The sequence below is a fragment of the Aethalodelphis obliquidens genome, unplaced genomic scaffold, assembly GCF_003676395.1.
Source record: "Aethalodelphis obliquidens isolate GAN/ISIS:26980383/991018 unplaced genomic scaffold, ASM367639v1 scaffold26, whole genome shotgun sequence".
NCBI lineage: Eukaryota > Metazoa > Chordata > Mammalia > Artiodactyla > Delphinidae > Aethalodelphis > Aethalodelphis obliquidens.
In genome coordinates, this window is record NW_020837970.1 from 23,295,990 (window position 1) to 23,322,924 (window position 26,935).

General features: G+C 37.4%; 2 protein-coding genes and 1 long non-coding RNA gene across 4 annotated transcripts in view; 1 reads left to right on the forward strand and 2 right to left on the reverse strand.

Moving 5' to 3' along the window:
• Positions 1–6,625, reverse strand: part of FBXO22 (F-box protein 22) — a 30,281-nt gene extending 23,656 nt beyond the window's left edge. Inside the window, exons 1-2 of the mRNA XM_027123717.1 lie at positions 6,381–6,625; positions 5,877–6,015 (exon numbers count right to left, since the gene is read on the reverse strand). Of these exons, the coding sequence (XP_026979518.1) occupies positions 5,877–6,015; positions 6,381–6,535 (294 nt within the window). The 5' untranslated portion in view covers positions 6,536–6,625. The remainder of the gene's footprint in view (positions 1–5,876; positions 6,016–6,380) is intronic.
• Positions 3,314–12,863, forward strand: LOC113629294 (uncharacterized). Its single transcript, XR_003436491.1, has 3 exons — positions 3,314–3,441; positions 5,567–5,572; positions 12,853–12,863. It is a non-coding gene; the product is annotated as an uncharacterized LOC113629294 (long non-coding RNA).
• UBE2Q2 (ubiquitin conjugating enzyme E2 Q2) overlaps positions 7,794–26,935 on the reverse strand; it is a 72,426-nt gene continuing 53,284 nt past the window's right edge. The window contains exons 10-13 of one of the 2 annotated variants that reach the window (XM_027123718.1): positions 18,271–18,319; positions 17,722–17,817; positions 12,371–12,437; positions 7,794–10,483 (exon numbers count right to left, since the gene is read on the reverse strand). In XM_027123718.1, coding sequence (XP_026979519.1) covers positions 10,452–10,483; positions 12,371–12,437; positions 17,722–17,817; positions 18,271–18,319 — 244 coding nt within the window. In that variant the 3' untranslated portion in view covers positions 7,794–10,451. The remainder of the gene's footprint in view (positions 10,484–12,370; positions 12,438–17,721; positions 17,818–18,270; positions 18,320–26,935) is intronic. The other variant, XM_027123719.1, reaches the window with a different exon arrangement.

The window sequence follows — 26,935 nt, forward strand, 5'->3', positions numbered from 1 at the left end:
ATTAACCACAAGAAAAAAAAATGGCAAAAAAACACTGGTGGGCCAAACAATATGTGACTAAGTAACCAAAGGGTAACTGAAGAAATCAAATACCTGGTGACAAGAAAAATATACCTGGTGACAAATGAATATGGAAACACGATCCAAAATCTGTGGGATGCAGCAAAAGCAGTTTTAAGAGGTAAGTTTATAGCAATGCAAGCCTACCTCAGAATACAAGAAAAATCTCAGTACAAAACCTAACCTTATACCTAAAGGAACTAGAAAAAGAAGAACACACAAACCCAGTTAGAAGAAATCATAAAGCTCAGAGCAGAAATAAATGAAATAGAGACAGTAAAACAACAGGAAAGAGCAAAGAAACTAAGAGCTGGTTCTGTGAAAAGATAAACAAAATTTAGATAAACCTTTAGCCAGACTCATCAAGAAAAAGAGAGCTGAAATCAGTAAAATAAAATGGTCAAGGAGATGTTACAACTGACCTCACAAAAATACAAAAGATCTGAAGAGATTACTATCAACAATTACATGCCATGGGCTTCCCTGGTGGCACAGTGGTTGAGAGTCTGCCTGCCGATGCAGGGGACACGGTTTCGTGCCCCAGTCAGGGAAGATCCCACATGCCGCGGAGCAGCTGGGCCCGTGAGCCATGGCCGCTGAGCCTGCGCATCTGGAGCCTGTGCTCCGCAAAGGAAGAAAAAAAAAAAAAAAAAAGCCCCCAAAAAAAAAAAAAAAAAAAAAAAAAAAAAAAAACAATTACATGCCAATAAAATGGACAACCTAGAAGAAAGGGATAAATTTCTAGCAACATATAATATCCTAAGACTGAATCAGAAAGAAACAGAAAATATGAACAGACCAACTAGCAACACTGAAACTGAATCAGTAGTTTAAAAACTCCCAAACAAAAGTTCAGGACCATGGAGCTTCACGGGTGAATTCTACTGAACATTTAGAGTTAACACCTATCCTTCTCAAATTATTCCAAAAAAAAGAAGAGGAAGAAATGCTTCCAAACTCATTCTTATGAGGCATCACCCTGTACCAAAACCAGATAAAGACACCACAAAAAAGGAAAATTACAAGCCAATACCCCTGATGAACACAGATGCAAAACTCCTCAACAAAGTATAAGCACACCAAATACATTAAAAGAATTATACACCATGATCAAGTGGAATTTATCCCAGGGATGCAAGGATGGTTCAATATCTGCAAGTCAATCCATGTAATACACCACACGAACAAACTTAAGAATAAAAATATGATCATCTCAATAAATGCAGAAAAAGTTTTTGACAAAATTCAATATCCATTTATGATAATAACTCCAAAAAGTGGATATAGAGGAAACATACCTCTACATAATAAAGGCCATATATGACAAACTCACAGCTAACATCATACTAAATAGACACCATACTAAATAGTAAGAAGCTGAAAGAAAACATTTCCTCTAAGATTAGGAACAAGACAAGGATGCCTACTCTCGCCACTTTCATTCAACATAGTATTGCAAGTTCTAGCCATGGCAATCAGACAAGAAAAAGAAATAAATGGAATCCAAATTGGAAAGGAAGAAGTAAAGCTCTCACTGTTTGCAGATAACATAATACTATATATAGAATACCCTAAAGAAACTACCAAAAACATATTAGAGCTATTAACTGAATTCAGTAGTTTCAGGATACAAAATCAATATACAGAAATCTGTTGTGTTTCTATACACTAACAAAGAACTATCAGAAAGAGAAATTAAGAAAACATCATTTATATCAAAAAGAACTGGGACTTCCTTGGTGGTCCAGTTAAGACTCCATGCTCCCAATGCAGGGGGCCTGGGTTCAATCCCTGGTCAGGGAACTAGATCCCGCATGCCCAAACTAAAAGAGCCAGGATGCTACAACTAAAGATCCTGCATGCTGCAACTAAAGATCCCACATGCTGCAGTTAAAATGATCCCACACGCAGCAACAAAGATCCCACATGCCGCAGCCTAAATAATAGATATTAAAAAAATAATAAAAGGGACTTCCCTGGTGGTCCAGTGGTAAAGAATCTGCCTTCCAACACAGGGAACGTGGGTTCGATCCCTGTTTGGGGAATTAAGATCCCACATGCCGCAGGGCAACTAAGCCCGCACACCACAACTATTGCACTCACACACCTCAACGAGTGAGCCCACATGCCGCAAACTACAGAGCCCACCCACCACAACTAGAGAGAAGCCCAAGCGCTGTAATGAAGAGACCGTGTGCCACAATGAAAGATCCTCCATGCCTCAACGAAGATCCCATGTGCCTCAACTAAGACCCAATGCAGCCAAAAAAATAAAGAAAATAATTTAAATAAAAAAACCCTAGGAATAAAATAACCAAGGAGGTAAAAGGCCTGTACTCAGAAAATCGTAAGACACTGATGAAAGAAACGGAAGATGACACAAATGGAAAGATATGCTCTGGTCATCAACTGAAGAATTAATATTGTGAAAATGACCATACGCCCCAACGTACTATAGGTTCAATGCAATCCCTATGAAAATACCAAAAGGCATTTTCATAAAACTACAACAAATAATTCTAAAATTTGTATGGAAACACAAAGGACCCGGAATAGCCAAAACCACCTTGAGAAAAAAGAACAAGGCTGGAGGTATCATGTTCCATGATTTCAAACTATACTACAGTAATCAAAACACTGTGGTACTGGCACAAAAACAGACACATAGATCAATGTAACAGAATAGAGTCCAGAAATAAACCCACACTTACATAGTCAATTCACCTATGACGAAGGAGGCAAGAATATACAATGGGGAAAAGACAGCCTCTTCAATAAATGGTGTTGGGAAAACTGAAGAGCTACATGCAGAAGAATCAAACTAGACTACTTTCTCACACTGTACACAAAAATAAACTCAAAAGGCATTAAAGACTTAAATGTAATACCTAAAACCATAAAATTACTAGAAGAAAACATAGGCAGTACACTCTTTGACATGAGTCTTCACAATATTTTTTGGATATGTGTTCTCAGGCAAGGGAAACAAAAGCAAAAATAAACAAATGGGACTACATCAAACTAAAAAGCTTTTGCACAGTGAAAGAAACTATCAACAAAATCAAAAGGCAGCCTACTGAATGGGAGAAGATATTTGCAAACAATATGTATCTCTTATGGGGGTTAATATCCAAAATCTACAAAGAACTCATATAACTTATCCAAAAAAACAAACAACACAATTAATAAATAGGGAGAGTAAAGCAACCATACTTCAATAAAAATTATTTATATATAAAAAAGGGCAGAGAACCTGCATAGACTCCAAAGAAGACTTACAGACAAGCAACAGACACATGAAAAGATGTTCAACATCACTAATCATCAGAGAAGTGCAAATCAAAACCATAACAAGATACCACCTCATACTAGTCAGAATAGGTACTATCAAAGAGAAGAAACAATAAGTGTTGGCAAGGATGCAGAGAAAAGGTAACTTCATGCATCGTTGATGGGAATGTAAAATGATATAGCCACTGTAGAAAACAGTATGAAAGTTCCTCAAAAAATTAAAAACAGAACTACCATATGACCAGCAATACCACCTCTGGGTATTTTTCTGGGAGGAAAAAAAAAACAAACAAAAACACTAATTTGAATAGATATATGCACTGCAGCATTATTTACAATAGCCAAGATACAGAAGCAACCTAAGTGCCCACAAATAGATGAACGGATAAAGATGTGGTATACCTACAATGTGATATTACTCAGCCATAAAAAAAGAATGAAATCTTGCCATTTGTGACAATACAGATGGACCTAGAGGGTATTAGGCTAAGTAAAATAAGTCAGAGAAAGGCAAATATCATATGATTTAACTTATATGTGGAATCTAAAAAACAAAACAAATGAACAAATGTAACAAGTCAGAAACAATCATAGATAGAGAATAAACAGGTGGTTGTCATTGGGGAGGAAAGTTGGGGGATGAGTAAAACAGGTAAGGGAGATTAAGAGGTACAACCTCCCTGTTACAGAATAAATGAGTCCCAGGGATGAAATGTACAGCATGGGGAATATAATCAATATTATAATAACTCTGTATGGTGACAGAGGAGAACTAGACTTATGGCGATCATTCTGTAATGTATAGAAATATTAAATCACTATATTGTGCATCTGGAACTAACTTAGTGATGTAAGTTAAGTATACTTAAATTGTAAAATAATTAATTTTCCCGAAGAAAACAAAGCAGACAGACACACACATGTATTTCGGTTGCCAACATTTAAAATTCCCACAAAATATTTATATAAAATGTGGATTTATTTTGAAAAAGTAGACATTCTGGCAACACTTATTAGACTGCATTCCCCTTGACTGGGGCCAAGGAGAAGCAAGCACTACCTGGTCTGCCATAGCCCTATCACTTTTTATGATGGCACACTGAGTCATCCACCCACTGTGAGTTACCTAACTCTGGAGTCATTTGAGTTTGTGATGCTGGGTATAGTGAGTAAAGGAGAGAGAATTTAAGAGATTTAGGTGTTAGTGCTGACTCTGCCATAAACCAGCAGAATAACTCCTGGAAGTGCTTAGGCCCTGGGTTTCCTATTCTTAAAGTTTGGAAGTCTAACCCTGAGGTTTTATGATTCTCTTTTCTGGTACATACTGAGAAGCAACTGCTGAATTTTCCTTCCCAAGTCTCACTAGAAGTGACAGTGGCAATCATCAACATGAAATGTTCTCAAAGCAAAATAGAAGACAACTAGAACCTCATTTAAAGAAGTTCCAAATGACAAGATGTCTTATAAAATTTTCAGTGGATTTTAAAATATTTCTAGTAAAAATGCTAAATCAACTTTCTTTATGGCTATAAAGTATCATGTCTACTAGATAATTTGGCAAACACAAAGAAAAAGAGCATGAATGATTTGGACAAGGTTTTCATGTTTTTGTCTCCACAATAGAGTTTTCTACAATGTATAAATTTCTTTAAGGGTATTAGTACATGAATTTTAGTAATGATATTAATAGAGAATAATACTTTCAATTATTGAAAACATTATATTCCTGGCACTGTAGGTAATGTTACATGGGTTAACTTTTCATTATTTAATCCTTACAACTCTGTAAGAGTGTAAACGGCATTATTTTCTTTTCATTTTACAGGCTCAGAGGGTTTAGGTAACATTTTCAAAGTCACACAGCTAGTATGTGCCAAAGCTGGGTTCACACCTATGTCTGCCTGGCTTTAACAGCCTTTACAATATATAAACTTTTAAAGCTAAATAAAAATAATACTTGCAGTGGTAAAAATCTGAAGGAAAAGAAAAAGTTTTTAAAAACACAGTGTACACACACACACACACACACACACACTTCTACCCCCAAAGGAAACTGTTGCTAGCATTTTGGCTTATTTCTTTTCTGTTCTTCCTTTTTTGCTTTTAATAATTTAGATTATACTAAACATATAATTTTAAACAGGACCAGGGATTGAAATTTTGGGGTTTAAGTATTGGTTCTTGGCATTTTTATGTGACACTATGCAACAGAGAGCCTTCAGTTACCACCCCTGCAAAACAGTGACAAGGAAAGCAGGTAAAAGGATGGTTCTAAACAGCATTTTCATAACAGTGGCAATCTGGATACATAAAGTGCCCAATACGTGAAGAACGGTCAAAGCAGCCATGGCACATCCTTACAATATAGTCATTAAAACTGATGTTTACAAAATCTTTTCATGTCACGAGAAAAACCTGCCTAAATTACAAAAAGTAACGCCATATACAAAATTGTTGCATTTAGTTCTCAACGACTGGCCCACCAACCCTGCAAAGGACTGTACACAACACCCCTTCTTACTTACCTCAAGCTTTTCAGCTACCACGCGGACCAAGCAATGCTCCTCCAGGTGGCCGGCAATCGCCAAGCGCGCGGAGATCCAGGTCACACTCCGATGGGTCCGCAACACTCTGCGCACACACTCCCTCCATAAGCGACACACGCTGGGGACGCAAACGCACAAAGGGCTGTGAACGGACGTTCACTTCCCTCTCTCCCGCGGCTCACAAACCACCGGCCCCCACCACCCATTAGCGCAACTGCAGGAGATTCCTGCGGGATCCAAAGTCCCCGGGAGGGGGAGGCGTCGGGCGCCGGTTCGGAGGGAGAGCCGGGGGCAGAGAAAACCTGGCTCCTCTGGGAAAGGTCCCCGGGAGCACTACGGCCGGGATACCTAGCTTATGGGGCCACCACCTGGGGCAGGGGTAGGGATAGGGAGCCCGGGTCATCCCTGGGTCCCGACGGTATCCGCCCACCCCGCCAGCCCAGGCAAGTCCCGAGGTAAGCTTCCCGCCTCCTCTCCCCTCACCCGGCCACCCGCAGCAACGCCTTGGCGGGCAGGAAGGTGAGGACACGCTCCACCACCTCCGCTAGGTTACTCAACACGAAGGTGCTTCGCGGGTCTGCGGGGGAGGAGCCGCGGCGATCACCGCCACCGCCACCGCCACCGCCCACCGGCTCCATGCCTCACCAACCCGACGGGGAAGCAGTACGGCGGCTCCGAGGGAGCGGCGTAGGCCGGGCCGTGCGCGTACTGAGCAGGCGCGCGCGCCACTTCCGGCCGGTCAGGGGAGGTGGTGCCGCTGAGGAGGCGCCCACGTGACTCCAAGCCAAAGCGTTTCCGGCGCTGGTGTGGGAGCGGCGGCAGGTGCTTGGAGGTGGTGGCCACGCGTCGTGTAATCCTCCTGGAACTTTCCAGGTGGCTTTCCACAGTCGAACCACATCCACCTCCTTCTGTGCCTCTCACTGCACTTGCAGCGGTATTTTCTTTGTCGGTACAGGTCTTTTTCTAATTCATGAGTTCTGGAAGGCACAGACTAAATAATGGGTCTTCACAGTCCCAATGCCTGTTAACCGCATGAGTCCAATTTTTGAACTGGCAGTATCTGCTTTAAGATAAACTGTGAAAATCACCACCTTTATTCAACACCGTGCAGCCCTCAAGTTCTGAATGTGTTCAACGGCTTAAAGAGCACCTACCATTTCTATGAAAGCACGCCCCCAAACACTAGTTCCCTGCTAGTAGCATCAGATTCACCTGAGAAACTCCGTTTGGCGTATTCTCGGTCCTCACCCCAGGTCTACTTAAACACTTGGGGGTGGGGCCCAGCAGTCGTAGTTTCAGCTTTACTGTGATTTAAGCTTTCCCGTGATGCAAACCCAGCTTGAGAATCACAGATAGAAGGAATGTAAGCACAGCAGATACTGCTGTATCCCCAGCTAACATCTATTCCTCTTGCCGCTTCCTGGCTAACAAGGGCCTGATCTGATGCCCAGTTCTTGACTGGTAAATTTGGTTGGTCTAAACAAGCTGGTCTTAAACATTTTGGCCTCAGGACTGCTTCACAATCTTAAATACTGGCAACACTAAAGAGCTTCTTTAGATGGGTTATGACTATTTATATTTACATTAAAAATTAAAACACTGGGGGCTTCCCTGGTGGCACAGTGGTTAAGAACCCGCCTGCCAATGCAGGGGACACGGGTTCAAGCCCTGGTCCAGGAAGATCCCACACGCCTCTGAGCAACTAAGCCCGTGCCACAACTACTGAGCCTGTGCTCTAGAGCCTGCCAGCCACAACTACTGAAGCCCACGCGCCTAGAGCCGGTGCTCCTCAACGAGAAGCCACCGCAACAAGAAGTCCGCGGACCGCAACGAAGAGTAGCCCCTGCTCGCCGCAACTAAAAGAAAGCCCACATGCAGCAACGACGACCCAACGCAGCCAAAAATAAATAAATTTTATTTTTTTTAATTAAAACATTGTAATATTAATTCACTTAAAATTCATGACACATAAACAAAATAACTTATGAAAAAATAACTTTACCAAATCTCCACCACTCTCCCCCTCCAATATTGAATAAGTGTAGCATCTTTACATCTTGCAAACCTCTAATTTCTGGCTTAATAGAAGACAGCTTGATCTGCTTCTGAATTCAATCTGTTACAATATCACGTCTATCACATCACGTAGCCTCTGGAAAACTCCACTGTACACTTGTAAAAGAATGAGAGTGAAAATAGCAAATAATGCTTTAGTGTTAAGAGAATTGTTTTGATCTTAAAAACCTCCTAGAAGGGTCTCAGGAGCCTCCAGCTTTCTCCAAATCATAACTTGAGAACCACTGGTCCATATTAATCATGAAGGTCTCATTCTTTTCACCAGCCATTAGTTTAGGGGTAGACACAGGCCCGAGTTCTAGACAAGGAAAAGTGAGAGGCAATAATGCTTTGGGGGTGGGGGGGGACTTCTAAAGAGCTCCTCACTTCCTAAGGAGACACTAGACAACAGGACCATTATCTACCTCTGGATGGATTAAGGTGGCTGCACATCCAAGACAACAGTCTATCCAAAGATGAAACCAACATGGAAAAATCTCAAAGCAGCAGAGGTACCATGCCTAGAATTTTCCTACCTCTGGACTTCTTGTATGTGAGATAAACTGACAATTGTGTAAGAGGCTATGGGTATACTAAAGAGGGAGCAGATTACAGTAACCTGGAGAACTAGGGACAGCCATAAAGAAAGTAGCACTTGAATTTATATTAAAAAATAAGTGTGGGAGAGGGAACAGGTTGAGGAAGCCCTGAGTATTCCAAGTCTATACACACCAATTCTGGATTCTCTAGCTTTCTCTTGTGAAATCAATCTGCCTCTCTTCCCCTCAAGCCTCTCACCCCATCCCACCATATATAATCCTATTCCAGAAACCCAACAGCCTGTAGAAACTTGAAGCAAAGACTATCTTTTATGAGGGAAAAGTGACAAAGTTATTTTTTAAATGGTTCTTTATTCATAAACTTGATGCAAGTTTACAAAATTTACTGTACATTGCCAAATAAATCTGCAATGAAAAATAAAGTCCCAAAAAAACCAAAAACCAAAAAAAAAACAAACAAACAAAGCATGCCGAATGTGCAGCTGTCAATCTGCTAGCCATCAGGATATTAAAGAATTCAATAATGTATTCAAGATTTAGCCTTAGGTTTAAGGAACTTTAATGCTTTAAAGAATTTTTCCTTGTCACTTATCTGAGCAACTGGCGATCATAACTTTACACAAATGTAACCAAGTGAACAAGAATGCCAGAAAATCTTTTTCTACTGTTTTCTTAACCAAAATAGAAAAAAAAAGGAAATTAAACACAATAATGCAGAAGTGCCAAGTCTCTCAGATGTGGTTTACAAAGTTAAAAACTGAGTCTCAAAGCATAAGAAACACTTTTGAACTTTGTAATTGGTTTGTGCAGAAAAAATGTGCTTCTGGATTTCTTTTTAAAAGTGCTTAATAACTAGAGTTTACTTTTAAATCAAATTTGGGTATATAAAAAAATCTACTACCAACCCAACAGGACTGATTCTGGTAAGGCAATAAAATGGAGAGTACACTGATTTAAGTCAGGTTTTATAAAAGAATTAATATATGTAGAGTTCCTATTAGTCTTTCAATGTAAAAGCCATTGTTATGACTATAGCAAAAACTTTAGGTCTCCAAATTAGATACTTTTTGTACTTAACTGTGCAGTTTTTGTTCAAAGAGTCTTTGTGCCAATCACTTTATAAGTTTATTAGTTTACAACTGATTGCAACATCCCGTTAATAAAATGGAAACGTAAAATGACTTAGTATTTAAAATAACTTCAAGCTCTATACTTCAAGCTCTTCTTCATAGTAAATATTGAACCAACAAGAAGCAGATTCAGCCCAGCAAGACTCTGATGCCCCAGTGGAAATGACTACTTACAAGCCTGAATTGGCACAGCCTTGCTTTGCTTTGCCTAAAAAGTACAACTTACTAAAGAGCAAATCTTGGAAAAACAATTCAGATCTTCATAGCCATAAAAAAAAAAAAATCTTAACAGTTTAATAAGTATGTTTCCTGTCATTATTTTGGCAATATCATAAAATGGTTTTAACCTGAAAAAGCTACTGTGATTTAGAACATCTTAAATTTTCTAAACCAATATTAAACATCAATTAAACTTTTATTGGCTTTAAATGGAACAATATATTGCAAATCCTCATAACACATGAGCTCAAAATGGGAAAGTTGCCCTCAAGTTGCAACTTCAGTAACCTGATGCTGACTTGTCTGCTTAACACATTTCACCTTTCAAAGAAAGAGATAAGGAGTGGCCAGTATGTGTATTTATCAGGAAAAATATAGTAAAGGCCCCACTGCTCAGTCCAAGGTACCTAAAATGAGAAAAATGGAAAGGCTGTAACTTATACTGGATCAGTTGACAGATTATCCACTAAAATATCTATTAGCTAACATCTTCGGTACTGCTGTTATAGGGGCACTCAAAGCTTGTGTCTGCATGTTGGAAAGATTTTCTTTAAAGCAACATTGGTCCAAACATACAAAAGTCAACACATTTAGCCATCTTCCTTTGGAGGGGTGTACCAGCCTGAAAAAGAATGGGGAAAAAAACAGTTAAAATATTTTAATTCTTAAACCAACTAAGAGCAATGGCATTTTACCAAGGTTAGATACTTTCTCTACCCATAATTTTCCTCTGTAAACTACTGTAAAAATTAAACTTACACTTGGGTTGGTAACATAGCATTTTGATATTTATGTTCACAATATAAAGTTATTTTCTATGAATAAACTGTACTTGAGTTTTCAATATAAGATCTCTATATTAATGGCATTTCTACCAAAAGAGAACAGTGTGGAAATATTAGGCAACAAGCTAGGTTTTATATTTCATTTCAATTCAGTATTTGAAAGGAAACCACACTGAAAATAGCTATCCCCCAAACAAAATCCTGGTATTTTAGAATAAGAGGAACTTGGACTGTCATCAGGCAGTGATGTCATTTTACCAGTGAGGGTGCCATCTCAGCAGGTGCACTGATTAAGTAAGCCCAAGATCAGATTTAGCAGAAGATACTAGAAGCCATCTCCTGAATCTGAATCTATTGCTCTTTCACCATAGCTAATTATACACACACCCACACTTTCTCAAATACAGTTTCCATAACCATTTTTGAATGCTGACTACAACATCTAATTTAACAAAAAATAAGACATAAGAAAAAAATATGTTTCTAAGCTCAACAAAAATATAAGCTCTCTCTAAAAAGGCAAATGAGATTAAGTACTGCTTGGTACGAAATTGCCATTGGAACAGTATGAATATACCAAGATTTGTGAAGCATCCACGTGGTTAATGAAGTAGCATACAGGAGTCTTTGGGTCTGTTAATTTAGGGTGCTGGAGATTATTATTATGAAAACCCAGCTTTGTCCTCAAGTTTTTTATCATTTCCCTCTTCAGAAACTTGAAAATTGTTCTGAATACTACTCTTTCAGAAGTAAGCAGTCACTGCAAAAGTGGCAAGTTTGCTCTGTCATTAAAATAAAAGTGAGCACACACAAAACACAAATCCTAAGTCACAAACTACCACATTCTAGCAAAGTAAAGAACACTTTACTGTAAATACTCTTGAAGAAAACTACTTCCTATCAATTTACTTACTCTGCACAAAAAAGCATCAGTTTCACTACCCCAGCTACCACGAATATCAGCACTTGGTTATAAAATGCTGTGCGTACACACTACTCGCTTTTTCCTCATGTTCGGCAAGACAGACATCATGCCAATTTTAGAGATGAGGAAACTGAGGCTGAGCGGTAATGGGACTAATTACCCATTAGCTAATGGGTGACACAAATGCCACTTGATAATAGGTCTTCTGATTCCAGGTCTACTTGTTTATTGCCTCACTATTAGAGACAAAAGCTCCAAACATGCATTGTGAAAATAAGCAAAATTTTAAAAGGCCAATAAAGTTTTGAAAGATATTTTAATATTTTTTTAAAATATACAACTCAAATATTCTTAAGTATAAACTGAAATCAGTACTTTTTTACTTGAATAAATAAATGTGTACAATTGTCAAAAAGCATTAAGTAGTCTGAAGATGTTTCAGAAACTGGTTCATGATCCTGATTGCATTTACTCAGTATTAACAGCAAGAACTCCACCTTTAGAGTTGCCTTTAACTCAATTCCTATCCTAATACCATACATTTCAAGTGAGTAAAGTGATCCATTCCTCAATCTACTCAAAAATCTTGACTCTGACTCAGAGGTTCGCAGGCCAAGTATTTAGGATACAAAGATTTTGAATGAAACACTGTGTATCCTCAGGTTAAAGTTTTTCACTGTAGTGGCTGTACTTTGTAAAAAATTAAAGCAAAAACAGAAGAATAAAACATGATAAATATCAACAGTACATTATGTAAAATTTCATAAATGGCAATAAATACTTATTTAACTAAACATACCATTTTTCTCATGTATCTGTACAATGGAATTATAGGATTGTTGGGCTCTTGCTAGATTATATTGATTCTGAAAGAGAATTATACATTTTATATCAAAACTATAAGTAGATGAAAATCATTACAAATAATTTATGGATGCATCACTGCTGTACTTAAAAGAACACAGGAAACTAAGTTATATTTCCATTTCCAAAATAAATTTCTCAATTTCATTATTCTCTACCATTTTAGAGGGACAACAAAACCATAACTGTTCTCTAGGAAAGATCTACAAAATTCACAGTTCATTTTTATAAGTCCTCCTACCACTGCACAAGTACAAGGCTTTATGAATAAAGTTAAAGGATGCTATTTGGATGCAGGTAGAAAAACTCTTCCTCATAACTTCCATCAAAAAAAAAAAAAAAAAGAACTACAAAATATTACCTTCAGGTAAGGAAACATTAGGTTTTAAGGACTACACATATGAATGACATTTTGAGTTAAAAATCTAAAGAATGTCCAAGTGGCATCAAGCCATTACTAAAGGAGTCTTCTTTTGTTAACCTCTAGATCAGAACCTCTTTTAAGGGGCCAAGTTTAGCATTAATTTTATCCCCATGAGTACAACTGGCCTACATCTTAACTTCCAGTTAATACATCATAAGCATTCTCCATAGTGGTACACACCTATTATATTATGTCACAGAATTTTTAAATAAATTCACACAGCATAAGAATAAATGTATAAACATATTCTAAGTAACAACTCTCCTTCCTACCTGTCCTGAAACCACCCAGTTCCTCCCCTATCCACCTTCCTTCTTCTATCCAAATTAAATACTGTTATTAGTTTCCTTGTATATCCTTAAGGTTATACAAGAAAATTAATGTACAGCCTATTGTTGTCAGTCACTGTCCCCTGCTTTTTCCTCTCAACAAATGATAGGTAGCATGACAAAGTAAAAAATTATATCCTCCTAGTTAAATGAGACTTTCATCATTAAGTAGTTGCTAATGCTTTCTGTTCCAAAATCAAATTGTTTGATAGTGCAGCTACATCATCTTTTTGTTAGTGTATACAGGCAAACCTCATTTTATTGCACTTCACTTTACTGCACCTAGCAGATATTGCCTTTTTTACAATTTGAAGTTTCTGGCAACCCTGCGTCGAGCAGGTCTATAGGCTCCATTTTTCCCAGCAGCACCGGCTCATTTTGTGTGTCTGAAATATTTTGAATTACCAAAATGTGACACAAACTTTTTCATTGCTATATCTGTTACAGTGATCTGGGATCAGTGATCTCTGGTGTTACTACTACAACTCACTGAATACTCAGATGATGTTGTAAATGTTAGCATTTTTTAGCAGTAAAGTTTTTTTTAATTATGGCATGTACATTGTTTTTTAGACATAAGGCTATTGCACACTTAATAGACTGCAGTACAGTGTAAATTTTGTATGCACTTGGAAACCAAAAAGTTCATGTGACTTACTTTATTGTGATACTGGCTTTATCGAAGTAGTAGTCTGGCACTGAACCCATGATAGCTCCAAGGTATGCCTATTCTGGCCTATCTTTATCGTTCTTCTTTAAAAAAAATTTTTTTTTCAATCTCTTTGTATCCTTACATTTTAAATATACTTCTTGTGACAAACCATAATGTAGAAGAATATAAAAAATAATATATTTACATATGTATAAATGAGTCACTTTGCTGTACAGGAAAAAATTAACACAAAAGAAATTAACACAACATTGTAAATCACCTATACTTCAAAAAATTTTTTTAATAAAAATAAACAAATACACTTCTTAGAGACCACTTTTTTTTTCCTTCTTTTCTTTTTTTTTTTTTTTTTTGCGGTACGCGGGCCTCTCACTGTTGTGGCCTCTCCCGCTACGGAGCACAGGCTCCGGACACGCAGGCTCAGCGGCCATGACTCACAGGCCTAGTCGCTCCGCAGCATGTGGGATCTTCCCAGACCGGGGCACGAACCCGTGTCCCCTGCATCGGCAGGCGGACTCTCAACCACTGCGCCACCAGGGAAGCCCAAGACCACTTTTTAATTTGAACTAACTGGTAACTTTAGTCCATTTTTATTTGTTATGACTTATTTATTTGGGCCTGCTTCTACAACTTCACTTTCTGGTTTCTATTTCTCTCTTTAATATAATTTTATTATCTCCTCCTGGGATTCGAATAAGACATGTTTTAGACCTCATTCTGATCTCTACCTCTTAACTTCTGCTGTACTGTCTATCCCCAGGTCTCTCTGTGCAACATTGAGTTATTTCTTCTAATCAATTAATTCCCTCTTCTGATGTCTAATCTATTGTTTCTCATTTCAACATTTTTCATTTCTATAAATTCTATTTCATTCTTTTTCAGATCTGTCTCATCATTCCTGGTCTTATCATTTGCTCAATTTTATGATTCTTTTTTCTTTACACTAGATTTTACATATAATTATTCATTTTCTCAAAATTCTAGTATCTGCTAATTCCAAAACCTCAAGTCTTTGGGAATATGTATCTCTTATTCATTGTTTCTGCCAGTTCTCATGTATGTTAGGTTGTCTACTTATGTGCTTGTCATCTTTCACTGAATTCGTATTTGCTTGATCTTAATCTTTGAGAATCTTACAGGCTTAAATTAGAAATGCTTTCCTCTGAAGACTGTATCTGCTGCTGATGAGAACTGTGGATACAACTAACATGAAACCACTTTAGTCCCCTTGGAGAATCTCGGGATTATTCAAGGTTCCCAGATTCAGCTGACCAGTCTCGCTCATTTATAATAGAAGACTGGAGTGCTTAGTATAGGTAACAACTTCCCCCAGGGAAAAAAAAAAAAAATCAGTTCTCTCATCTGAATGTGATCACTGACTAGGGGATCCTATAGGTAAATAACTGGAGGTCTATGGGCTGTAGAGAAGACAGATGCCTTTCCTGATGATAGAAATAGCTAGTTAGGGCTGTGTGCTCTAGGACTTCACTATTTAGCTCAACTACCATTACCCTCCAAACAGTGAACAGAAGCTTCTTAGAAGGCACTGTCTTGCCTATCTAAACCCCCAATTCCTGCTAAAAGTCATATGATCAGACCTCTACTTTAGAAGGCTTTCTCACTACTATAGCCTAGAGTTAATGTTACAGTCTATATTCTATTCCATGTTAACTGAATAAGAAAACCAGCTTTGCCAAGATCCTTCTGTCCCAGGCATAGCTGCAGAGCCTCAGCTCTATCAATCTGACCCTATCTCCAAATTTCATGTGTGTGGATGGGCAACTTTTTCTGTTTTTCAGTACTTACGTATATTTATCTCATTTTAATAAGTTTTTTTAGGGTACAAACTCATTTATTTTGAACCAATAGCTGACAGTATTTTTTTATATTTTAAATATTTCTGAATAGTTGTATGGCAAAAAGAAATTCAAATAGCACAAATGATTTACAGTAAAGTCTCCCTCCCAATTCTAACCTGCCCCCTCAATATTTCAACACTCCCTTGTCAGAAATAATCGTTATTAGCATTTTCTTGAATATCCTTCCAGAGATATTCTCTGCTTATAAAAGCACATCTATAATACGTCCTTGTCTATCCCTCTTACACAAATGGTAGCGTATTTTTAACACCATTTAGCACCTTACTTTTTTGATAGTAGTATTTTTAAAGTTAACATTCAGACTATTCCCTGCTGAGTAGAAGGGAAGGTAACACTCATATTACATCATGCAAAGTTTCTACATTCTTAACTGACAAATATTTCTTAATAAGAAAAAAAAATAGAAGGGTAAGGTTTCACCTTGACAATTAAAAAAATTCACCTTCTAAGACATACTCTAATATGCAAACATATTTAGCTGCCTAACTTGGCACTCTATATAAAATGGTTATATTTACTTGCTAACAAAACTACAATTATGAAAATGTAAAGGTTTAAGGCAATTATATTGAAATTGATTGATTCCAAGGGAATTACAGCACTGAACAAAGATAGCGTATTGTTATTACAGAATGTTAAAACTGGAAGAAACTTAAAATATCCAGATCAATTGTATTTCAGGTAAAGATACAGATGCCCAGAGAGGTAAGTTTACAGTGTGAGTTATTGGTAAAAATGGTCTTTCAATTACTCAAAAAAAATCACTGTTCTAAGCTTTTTGTATTTTCTCTTAATGGGAAAAACACGCTAATTAAAAAAAAAAATGATGAAATTTAACATCAAGTTCTACATATAAATAAATGCCAGGAAGAAAATTTAAAAGACTGGAAGTACACCAAAATGCTAATAGTATTTCTAGACACTCAAATTACAGATGACTTTTTTAGTTTGTATTTATTTCTATTTGTATTGTATAGTGAGCATAAATTGTCATTTAGAAAAACAAAGTTTTGATGTTCTAATACATCATTCTATTGCCACATTTAAAATACCTAAAATACATACACTGTTAAGAAACACTAGTTAAATGTAGTTATAAGCAATTCACTACTTTTCAATTAACTTCTAGATTTTATACAAAATGGTACTTTGTTCTAATGCAAAGAAATAGCTGTTTAAAAAGCTAAAAGTAAGTTATTTTATAATATTATCCCAAGTATATAATTCTGTAAAACAGCCTTTTCAATTTTTTGCTTCCCCTGTGAGTTAAGATTCTAGTGGGCTCACGATTTGATGTGCAATACAGTTATAAATACCTATTTAGATTTAGTACTATTTGGATAGGCATTTAATACAAAATTCACACGAAACTTTAGGAACATCCAGATTTTTTTAAATGTCAGGTCAGGATGATTTCCATCACATATTTTTCCAAAACATACTAACTTCAGAGTACATCCTTAAGTGTCCACTTAAGTGTTTATAGATAACTACAATTAGACATGAAAAGATATTTCTGATATAGTAAGTGAATAAAGAAAAGAACTCAGTGGTTAAGAGCAGAGACTAACGGCCAGAAAGTCTGGTTCCAATCCTCACTCTGCCACCTGTGACCTTAGACGAGTTACTAACTTCTGTGTGCTTCAGTTTCCTCATCTACAAAATGAGGACAATAACAGTACCTACTTTTAGGTTATTAAGAGGACTGAAAGTTAATACAAATAAAAAGTTTAGATTACAGCCTAGCACGTATATGCTCACTGGGAATTAACTATTACAACATGATCTCAATTTTTGGAAACTTACAACTACATATAATTTTTTTACTTATTAGTATATATAAACCAAGAATAAATTTCAAATTATAGACATATTTAACTATAGTAGAAATAACAAAGACTAAGAGAATAGAAAGAAGCCTCCTCATAAGATAACAGGAAATATATCTTATAGTTTATGTGACATTCTTAATAAAAGTACCTTATTTGCGCCAAACTGCACTCTGGCTTTGCCTTTGACTAAGGTGGCATTGATTTGCATGATGACCGATTCTATTGAATAGGCACTGCTCCAGCCCTACAGAAAGAAGAAAACACTTTTTTAAAACACAGTGGTATTCTTGATTCCCAGTTAGGAAAGCTTAAGAAAATGGCATATAATGACTCAATAACAGCAAATTAATGTTAAGAAGTTTGTGGTCAAAGAGTAAAAGTAAAGTTGAACAATTTCCAAAATCTCACAAAAAACGAAGCAAAGCAAACCAACATTCGAAGTGCTAAAAATGAGCAAATTACAACTTTAAATATACATCACTCTTATTGCCCATCCTAGCATAGATTAAGCAGCAAGTACAATGTCATTTTACTGGTTTAAAAAGCTTTCATTATTAAAAGTAGGTGCTTTTAGCAAAAAACAAAAATTATGTTAAAGTAGGTACTATTACAAAGAGCTTTGTCCACTTAGAATCTAATTTACATAGTTAAAACACTCTATGTTTGAAAAACACGAATACCATAAGAAAATAGTCACCTGTTTTGTGAGTAGTTCCATGCATAATGCTCCACCACCCAACACATACCTTAAAAAGAAAACGGAATCATACAAAATTCTCTAGATCTTGGTATTCCTTCTTCATCAATTTTTAAAGTACCATTACTAAGAAAGTATGCATACAAGTAAAGATTAGAAGATAACATGCAAAAATGAAAATAGTTGTTAAGAGTTACAGGACTATGGGTAATTCTAAAATTCTGATGTCATCATCTAAATGTCTTTTTTTTTTTTAAATAATAGTTCTTAATAACAGAAGACTTTTAAGGTATCAGAAACTAAGAACTTAGCCCTAAATATTCCAGAGAATGGGGGAGAAAATGGGGGAGAAAAATTTCCTTATATGGCCTTCAACTGTTCTACTCAACCAAAGATTTCTCCATCACCATGTTACACAGCCAAAAGTTTTTCCTCTGACAGGAGTGACTTTACTCTATCTATAATAATGAACATCTGCATTTATATTTATACTTAAAATTTTTTTTCATTCTGTTTTGAGGATCAAATGGTTCTGACCATGGAGCCCCTCTCTGGGACTCCCCTATTTCTCTTCCCAGTCCTGAGGACTGTTCTCTGAACCAACGACAGTTACTGGGGATTTCCCAGATCTCTGTTAGGAAATCATTATTTAGATCAAGATTCTTCAGCCTTTTAACACTTTCTCAAACAAAGTAATTCCTCCTTTAATGTTAAACTTTAAAACACATTAGGACTTCCCTGGTGGTGCAGTGGTTAAGAATCCGCCTGCTAATGCAGGGGACATGGGTTCGAGCCCTAGGTCTGGGAAGATCCCACATGCCGCGGAGCAACTAAGCCCGTGTGCCACAACTATTGAGTCTGTGCTCTGGAGCCTGCGAGCCACAACTACTGAGCCCATGTGCCACAACTACTGAAGCCCATGCTCCGCAACAAGAGAAGCTACTGCAATGAGAAGCCTGTGCACCGCAACAAAGAGTAGCCCCGGCTCACCACAACTAGAGAAAGCCCGCACACAGCAACGAAGACCCGATGCAGCCAAAAATAAATAAATAAAAATAAATAACTAAATTTATTTTTTAAAAAAAGAGCTCGAATCTTTAAAAAAAATCATTAAATATCATGCTTAAAAATAAAATCAAAGGAATGGTAATTACAGAAGAAAAACTGTGGTAATCTTGAAAATACATAAGGTAAGACCACTGATCAGGTCTAGGTGAAAAGTGAGTCTACCACAAATTTTTTTTGTCCTCTGGGACTTTGCCCATGCCTTTCCCTTCCTTGCCTGAGATTCCCACTGCTGCCTACTCTTCCAAATGCCATATTCCCCCCTGCCCCATAAAACTTTCCAAGACCATTCTAGCCAGCAAATTTTGCATTCTGGCTAACCAAATGCATCCTTGTGTTGACTAAACCAAATTACACATAAGTAAGCAATCTAAAAACTTCTACTGTAGACCATTAGTAAAAACAGTTACAGTGAAATTATTCACTATCATAAAGTAGTAACTACCCCCATCCTGAAGAATTTAGGCAACTGTCATTCTTACTTGCTTGTCCCAACTTCTGGGAACTTTCAAAGTAAAAGTTTAATACGAAGGAAAGAAAAACACTCCAAAAAATTAAATTAGGGAGGAGAATCATGGGATTTTAAACTTTGTATATTCTCTTATGTTCCTGAAACTCAGAAATCTGTCTCCAATTCTTTGAATCTCCCACTGGGCTCAAAGTGCATCTTGTATATAGTCAGCTTTAAATAAGCACTTGCTGATTTAACAGAATTACAAGATCCAAGTTCTCATTTGGATTTTGGCTCCTCCAGAACTGCTCAAAGTCTAGTAATCTGTTAATGAGTTAACACTCGTTACACTCATTGGTCCTTACACTTCAGAAATGCTAAAGAGAAACATTTTAGCAAGAGGAGATTTGTAGATGACACTGAGTCACGAATTATCTAACCACCACCTTCCCTTTTAGCACCCCACTCTTCATTTTGGGGTGGAGAGTCTTGTCAGGAGGGAAGAAGGGAAGTTTTCATACTTGTAGATCAAAAGAAAGTACATTTTCTACAAGCACATAATAGCTATAAAAATGTTTGTTGGATGTCTAACACAAGACAGAAGTAGTTCTAGTACCTATGCAAAAAGTGAGCTAAGTATATATTAATGCATATTAAACTTTTCCTTAATATACACTTACTAAGCTTTTCCTTAATATATACTGTCAGCAGCATTTACACCTAAAAAAAGTAGCCAATTCTACTTTTGTACTGTATCCTTTTATCAACTCTACTTCTGTACCGTATCATTTTATCAATATGTATTCCAAGCGCTTATTGCTATTTGCCTCCAAAGAGTTGCTGCTGAATATTGAGACAATCCAAGAACACTAAAAAAATAATAATAATCTAAGAGTCATCTAAAGATAAAATGCCATATACATGGGCATAGTAATATTTTCAACTTAAAAAAATTTTCAATTGCCAAAGTTGTATAGCAAACAGTATCCTAAGCTCAGCCTCTTCAGGCATTCAATTTATAGAATTTTTGTTTTACTAGAAGGTTCCTGCAAGAATGTTTGCCAGCTAACCTCCCCACCCACAGTCTATGATGATCACTTAATTGCTTTGAGGGGACAACAGATACCATTAATCAGTACTTAAGGGGACAACAAGTAACATTAATCACACAACATGATTCTTAAATCATATGACATGATCCAAAAAACAGAGATGAGAAATAAAATTTTTATATTATAGTCAAATTCTTGATAATGACATTAAAAAAAAAGACAGGCTTATCAGCCCACACAGAACAATCATAATCCTCCCCTTTCGAGGTAAGGAAAGGGGCAATGGATTCTAAGAACAGAGCCCTAAGAGAGGGATAAAGAAAATGCTGACATTTAAAACCAGTTTCTTAAGATAATGTTCTCTCAATACAGACAGAAACAACCCATGGTCATCTAGAAGTAGAAGTATTTTCTTTGTGGATGACTGGGGCACAAAGAATACTTCTTACTATATCAACCAATAAAGCATCTTCAGTTGCCTACAAACAGCTCTCTCACAATATATTGTATTATCATCAAATAATCTTTCTCATTCTCACTACACTACACCCTGGACTAAGCAAGAAAGATGGTCAAGTTTCGATGGCTCAATAATATAGCTCATAAAAATACCAGTGGACTGGGAATTGTATATTACCCTAAATTGCCTACATCTTGCTAACTTACTGTATTTTCCTATCTCATTCATTCATTCAAAAATATCTACTGCATATATAGTATGGATGCTAAAGCACTGAACCAGACACAGAGCGTACAATGAAGAAAACTGACATGACCCTGCCTTCATGATGTTTACAATCCAGTAAAGATAACAGATGTTAAACAAATAAAGTGGGGGATGGAGACCCAGAGTTCTGTGAGCAGGAAAAACCAGGAGGCTTATTTTAAATTTGCTGGTCAGGAACAGCATATCTAAAAGTGACACACAGGCTGAGACCTGCAGGAATTGAAGTGTGGGTGGGAATAACATTCCAGGCAGAGGAAATGTATATGGAAGTCATGAGGAAAGAGTCTGCTCGGCACTAGGGGCTGAAAGACAACTAGTGGGGCATTAGCTCAGAGAGGAAAAGTGTAGTAACAAGATGACTGAAGAGGAAAGCAAGGGCAAGATCACAGAGGGCGTGCAGAATATGGTAAGGACATCAACCTGTAGGAGCAGTGGGAAGACATGCAAAGAGCTTAAGCAGGGGAGCAACATAATCAGAACAAATTTGTAAAAGCTCACTCTAGAGAAGCTTTATGAATGAGGGAATAGAAGCAGGAGTCTGATCAGGAATCCTCTGAAGTGATCCAATTGGGAACTGATGGTGGTAGCAACAAAAATGGAGACAAGTAATTGGATCTGAGAACTCTTTAAAAGGGAGAATCAAAGGAAAATGAGGAAAAGGTGATGTAAAGAATGACTCCTAGGTTCATTAATTAAGATAAGCAAGACTGGGGAAGGGAAACTGAAAAGAAGATGGGTTCAAGTTTTTGTCCTGAAGAGTTTGAGATGCCTGTATAAGAGACATTCAAGTTGAGGTGTCAAGAAGGCAGAAGGATATTGGAAGCAGAAAAGACATAGGGATGTGAGATACGAACCTGGGAGTCACTGGCACATAGAAATATTTCAAAAGCCATGGGAGCTTTTTCAACGAATCATGCTAGAGCAACTGGACATTAGGCAAAAATCTATGACCTACACCTCATACCTTATGCAAAATTTAATTCAGATGATTCACAGACTTATCTGTAAGTAAACTGTAAAACCTTGAGGAAAAAAAGGTAGGAGAAAATCTTTGGGATCTAGGACTAGGCAAAGAGTTTTTAGATTTGACACCAAAAGCATATCTATATAAGGAGAAACATCTATAAATTTGACTTCATCAAAACTAAAATATTTTGTTCTACAAAAGATTCTGTTAAGAAGATGAAATGAAGCTACATACTAGAAGAAATTAAAAAACCACATATCCAGGGTTTCCCGGGTGGCGCAGTGGTTGAGAGTCCGCCTGCCAATGCAAGGGACACGGGTTGTGCCCCGGTCCAGGAAGATCCCACATGCCGTGGAGCAGCTAGGCCCGTGAGCCATGGCCGCTGAGCCCGCACATCCGGAGCCTGTGCTCCGCAACGGGAGAGACCACAACAGTGAGAGGCCCATGTACCGCAAAAAAAAAAAAAAAAACACACATATCCAGCAAAGGACTATTATGTAGAATATATTTTTAAAACTTTCAAAATTCAACGAAATACAATCCAATTAGAAAACTGGCAAAAGACATGAACAGATATCTCTTGGAAGAGTATATAAAGCTGTCAAATAAGTACATGAAAGATATTCAACACTGGGGAATATTAGGGAAAGCAACTTAAAACCACAATGAGACATCACTACACACCTAACAGAATGCCTATAATAAAAACAAGTGACATCACCAAATGCTGGCAAGGATGTGGAGAAAGTGTGTCACTCACACATTCTTGGTAAGAATGTAAAATGGTAAAGCCACTCTGGAAAACAGTTTGGTAGTTTCTTTAAAAACTCTATATGCAATGACCATATGACCCAGCAATTGCATTCCTGGACTTGTATCCCAGAAAAAGGACAATACATTCACAAAAAACACCTGTACACAAGTATTCATAGCAGCTTTACTTGTAATACCCAAACACTGAGATCAGTCTAGAAGTCCTAAAGCAGATTACTGGTTAACCAGACTGTAGTACATGGTGCACCGTGGAATACTACTCAGCAATAAAAAGGAACAAAGTAGTCAGATGCTTAGATGACTCTCTAATTATGAGTTAAAAAAAAAAGCTAATCCCTAAAGTTTGCAATCCAAAAATGTATGATTCCATTTATGTAAATTGTTTTTGAAATGACAAAATACTAAGAATGCAGGACAGATTAGTGGTTGCCAGGAATTAAGGGAAGAGGGGGCATTACAGTAAAATGGGTATGGTTTAAAGGGGCCTCAAGAAGGATCCTCATGGTGTTGGAACTGTTCAGTACCTTGACTGTGGTGGTGGATACACAAACCTACTCAATATAGAACTTAATACACACATACACACACGAGTTATAAGTAAAACTAGGAAAATCTGAATAATCTCTACTTATCGTATCACTATCTCTGTATCACTGTCTCATACTGTATCACTGCCTCCTCGTAATATTATACTACAGCTTTGCAGAAATGGTACCACTGGGGAAAATAGGCAAAGGGTACAAGGTATTTCTATTATTTCTTACAACTGTGTGCAAATACACAATTAACTCAATTAAAATTTTAATTTTTAAAAAAAGGCAAAGGAGGGCTTCCCTGGTGGCGCAGTGGTTGAGAGTCCGCCTGCCGATGCAGGCGACACGGGTTTATGCCCTGGTCCGGGAAGATCCCACATGCTGTGGAGCGGCTGGGCCCGTGAGCCATGGCCGCTGAGCCTGCGCATCCAGTGCCTGTGCTCCACAACGGGAGAGGCCACAACAGTGAGAGGCCCGTGTAGCGCAAAAAAAAAAAAAAAAAAGGCAAAGGAATGAAGGGAAAAGAAAAAAGGACCCAGTACTAAATTCTGAAGAACTCCAACAGGTAGAAGTTAAGTGAACAAGGAGTTTGCAGCAAAAGAGACTGAGAAGAGGCAGTCAGAAGCCAAGGGAAAAATGTTTCAGTGTTGCTGAGAAATCTGATAATCAGATATGACAGAGCCTGAAAAGGGACTTCTGTCCAATACCAAAGTCCCTATCAGCTATACCAGTTTGTTAGGAACACTAACAGCCAATGCCAGACTACATGGGGCTGAAAAGTGAACAGGAAGTGAAGAGTGTGGTTATATACACATTGCTTGTGGGAATGTAAATGGTGCAGCCACTTTGCAGTCTGGTACTTCATCAAAAAGTTAGTTACCAAAGGACCTAGTGCCTCCTCACATAGGTATATGCGAAAGACAAATGAACATGTGCACACAGAAGCGTGTACATGAATATTCACAGCATTATTCATGATAGCCCAAGGGTGGAAAAAGCAAATGTCCATGCATAAATAAAATGGAATGAAGTATTGATACATGCTGCAACGTGGATGGACCTTGACAAATTTTTTTTAATATAAATTTATTTTATTTATTTATTTTTGGCTGCGTTGGGCCTTTGTTGCTGCACACAGGCTTTCTCTAGTTGCAGCGAGCAGGGGCTACGCTTCATGCGGTGCGCAGGGCTTCTCACTGCGGTGGCTGCTCTTGTTGCGGAGCATGGGCTCTAGGCACACGGGCTTCAGTAGTTGTGGCACGCAGGCTCAGTAGTTACGGCACACGGGCTTAGTTGCTCCACAGCATGTGGGATCTTCCTGGACCAGGGCTTGAACTCATGTCCCCTGCATTGGCAGGCAGACTCTCAACCACTGCGCCACCAAGGAAGCCCACAATTTTGTTAACTGAAAGAAGCCAGTCACGAAAGGCTGTAATTTGTTTGGTTCCATTTAAATGAAATGTCCAGAACAGGCAAATCCAGAGAGACAGAAAGGAGATTAGTGGCTGCTAGTGGGTGGGGTGTAGGAGGGAGGAATGAGAAGTGATTGCTAATGGGTACAGAGTTTCTTTTGGAAGGTGATGGAAATTAGTGGTAAAGGTTGCACAACTCTCAGTATACTAAACCACTGAATTATACACTTTAAAAGGTAAGTTTTATCATATGTGAATTGTATCAAAATAAAGCTGTTATGTTTAAAAAATTTTTTTGACTGTGACAAGAAACAAATAAGGGAGTAGCTAGGAGATGTGGGATATAAAATATCTGGAACAAAAATTCCTTAATAATCTATCCAGAGTCACAGTGTTCAAGCTTTAGCCTTATTCTAAGATTGCAAGCTCTGTTCTATCAGGCTTCACACTTTTTAGTTCTTCTTTAGTTCTTCCCGTGTCAGCCAGTAATTCTTCCTCTTTACTTAATAGTAGATTGTTTTTTTGATTTTGCCTCAAAATCACTTAGATTCTGCCTCAAATCAGCACTCACCTTTCATTCATCTTTCCATTCCCATTACTACTGTACCGATTTAGGTTCTCATCACTTCATCCTAAGACAGTGACCTCAGCTCTAGTTAACAAGGCTTGCATTCTTCCAGGTTTTGTGAATATAAGTGTGTCCTGTAGTCTCTTCTACTGTCACCATATTTATCTTTCTAAAACATTCTCTTTACTGTTATGTCCCTGTTCCTGAACCAGTTACAGAAAGATAAATTCAATATCCATGGGAAATAGTTTGCTCACCAATCCATGCTCCTATATAATTATAAGATATTGTCAACACAATTTCTTATAATTCTTCTATATGAATTCTACCCCTCTTGTGTTATAGCTCAAACTGATCTGGTACACTCTGAATACATCATGCTCTTTCCCAAATGAGTGACTGTGTTTACTTTTCGCCTACATAGACAATTTTCCTTCAACCTCCGTCAGTTGACCAAACCCCACCCAATACTTCATGGCCTAGCTGAGATCCCACCTACTTGTCCAAGTCTTCCCAGATCACTATCGCCAGAAGCAATCTCCTTCTCCTTCAACCTCAGAGAACTTAAGTCCATATTTAACATTTGACAATCAGTTGAGTACTCAATACTTTTAATCTTTTACATTGCTGGCTTTTCGTATAATGGAAAAATACTTTATTAGAAGTTAGAAGATTTATCTGGATAAGTCACCAGCTTATTATTCCAGTTATTCACTTGAATAATGGGAAAATAACCCCATTTGGTAAAAGGAATCAAAGAGAAACTGTTCAATATATAACAGATTTTTAAACTGAAAATGGCATTATTCATAATTTCATGTGTTTTCTCTACAACAAGGTGGTAAACTACTAAGATCATAAATTCTTAAAATTCTTGGGATTTTTCACAACAGAATGTGAAAAATCTATGTCAAGTTTACATGAGATTTCAAAATGAGCTGATAAAAATATTTTTATATATTTATCCTGAATTTACAAAAAGTTTCCAAATATTTTCCTCAATCATTTATAGCCACCCAGATTGCTTTAATCTAAATGAAACTATTACTATATCAACCATAGAGATGATCAGAGGACTGGATATTTTTAGGTTTTAATCACCATAATATGTCTCAC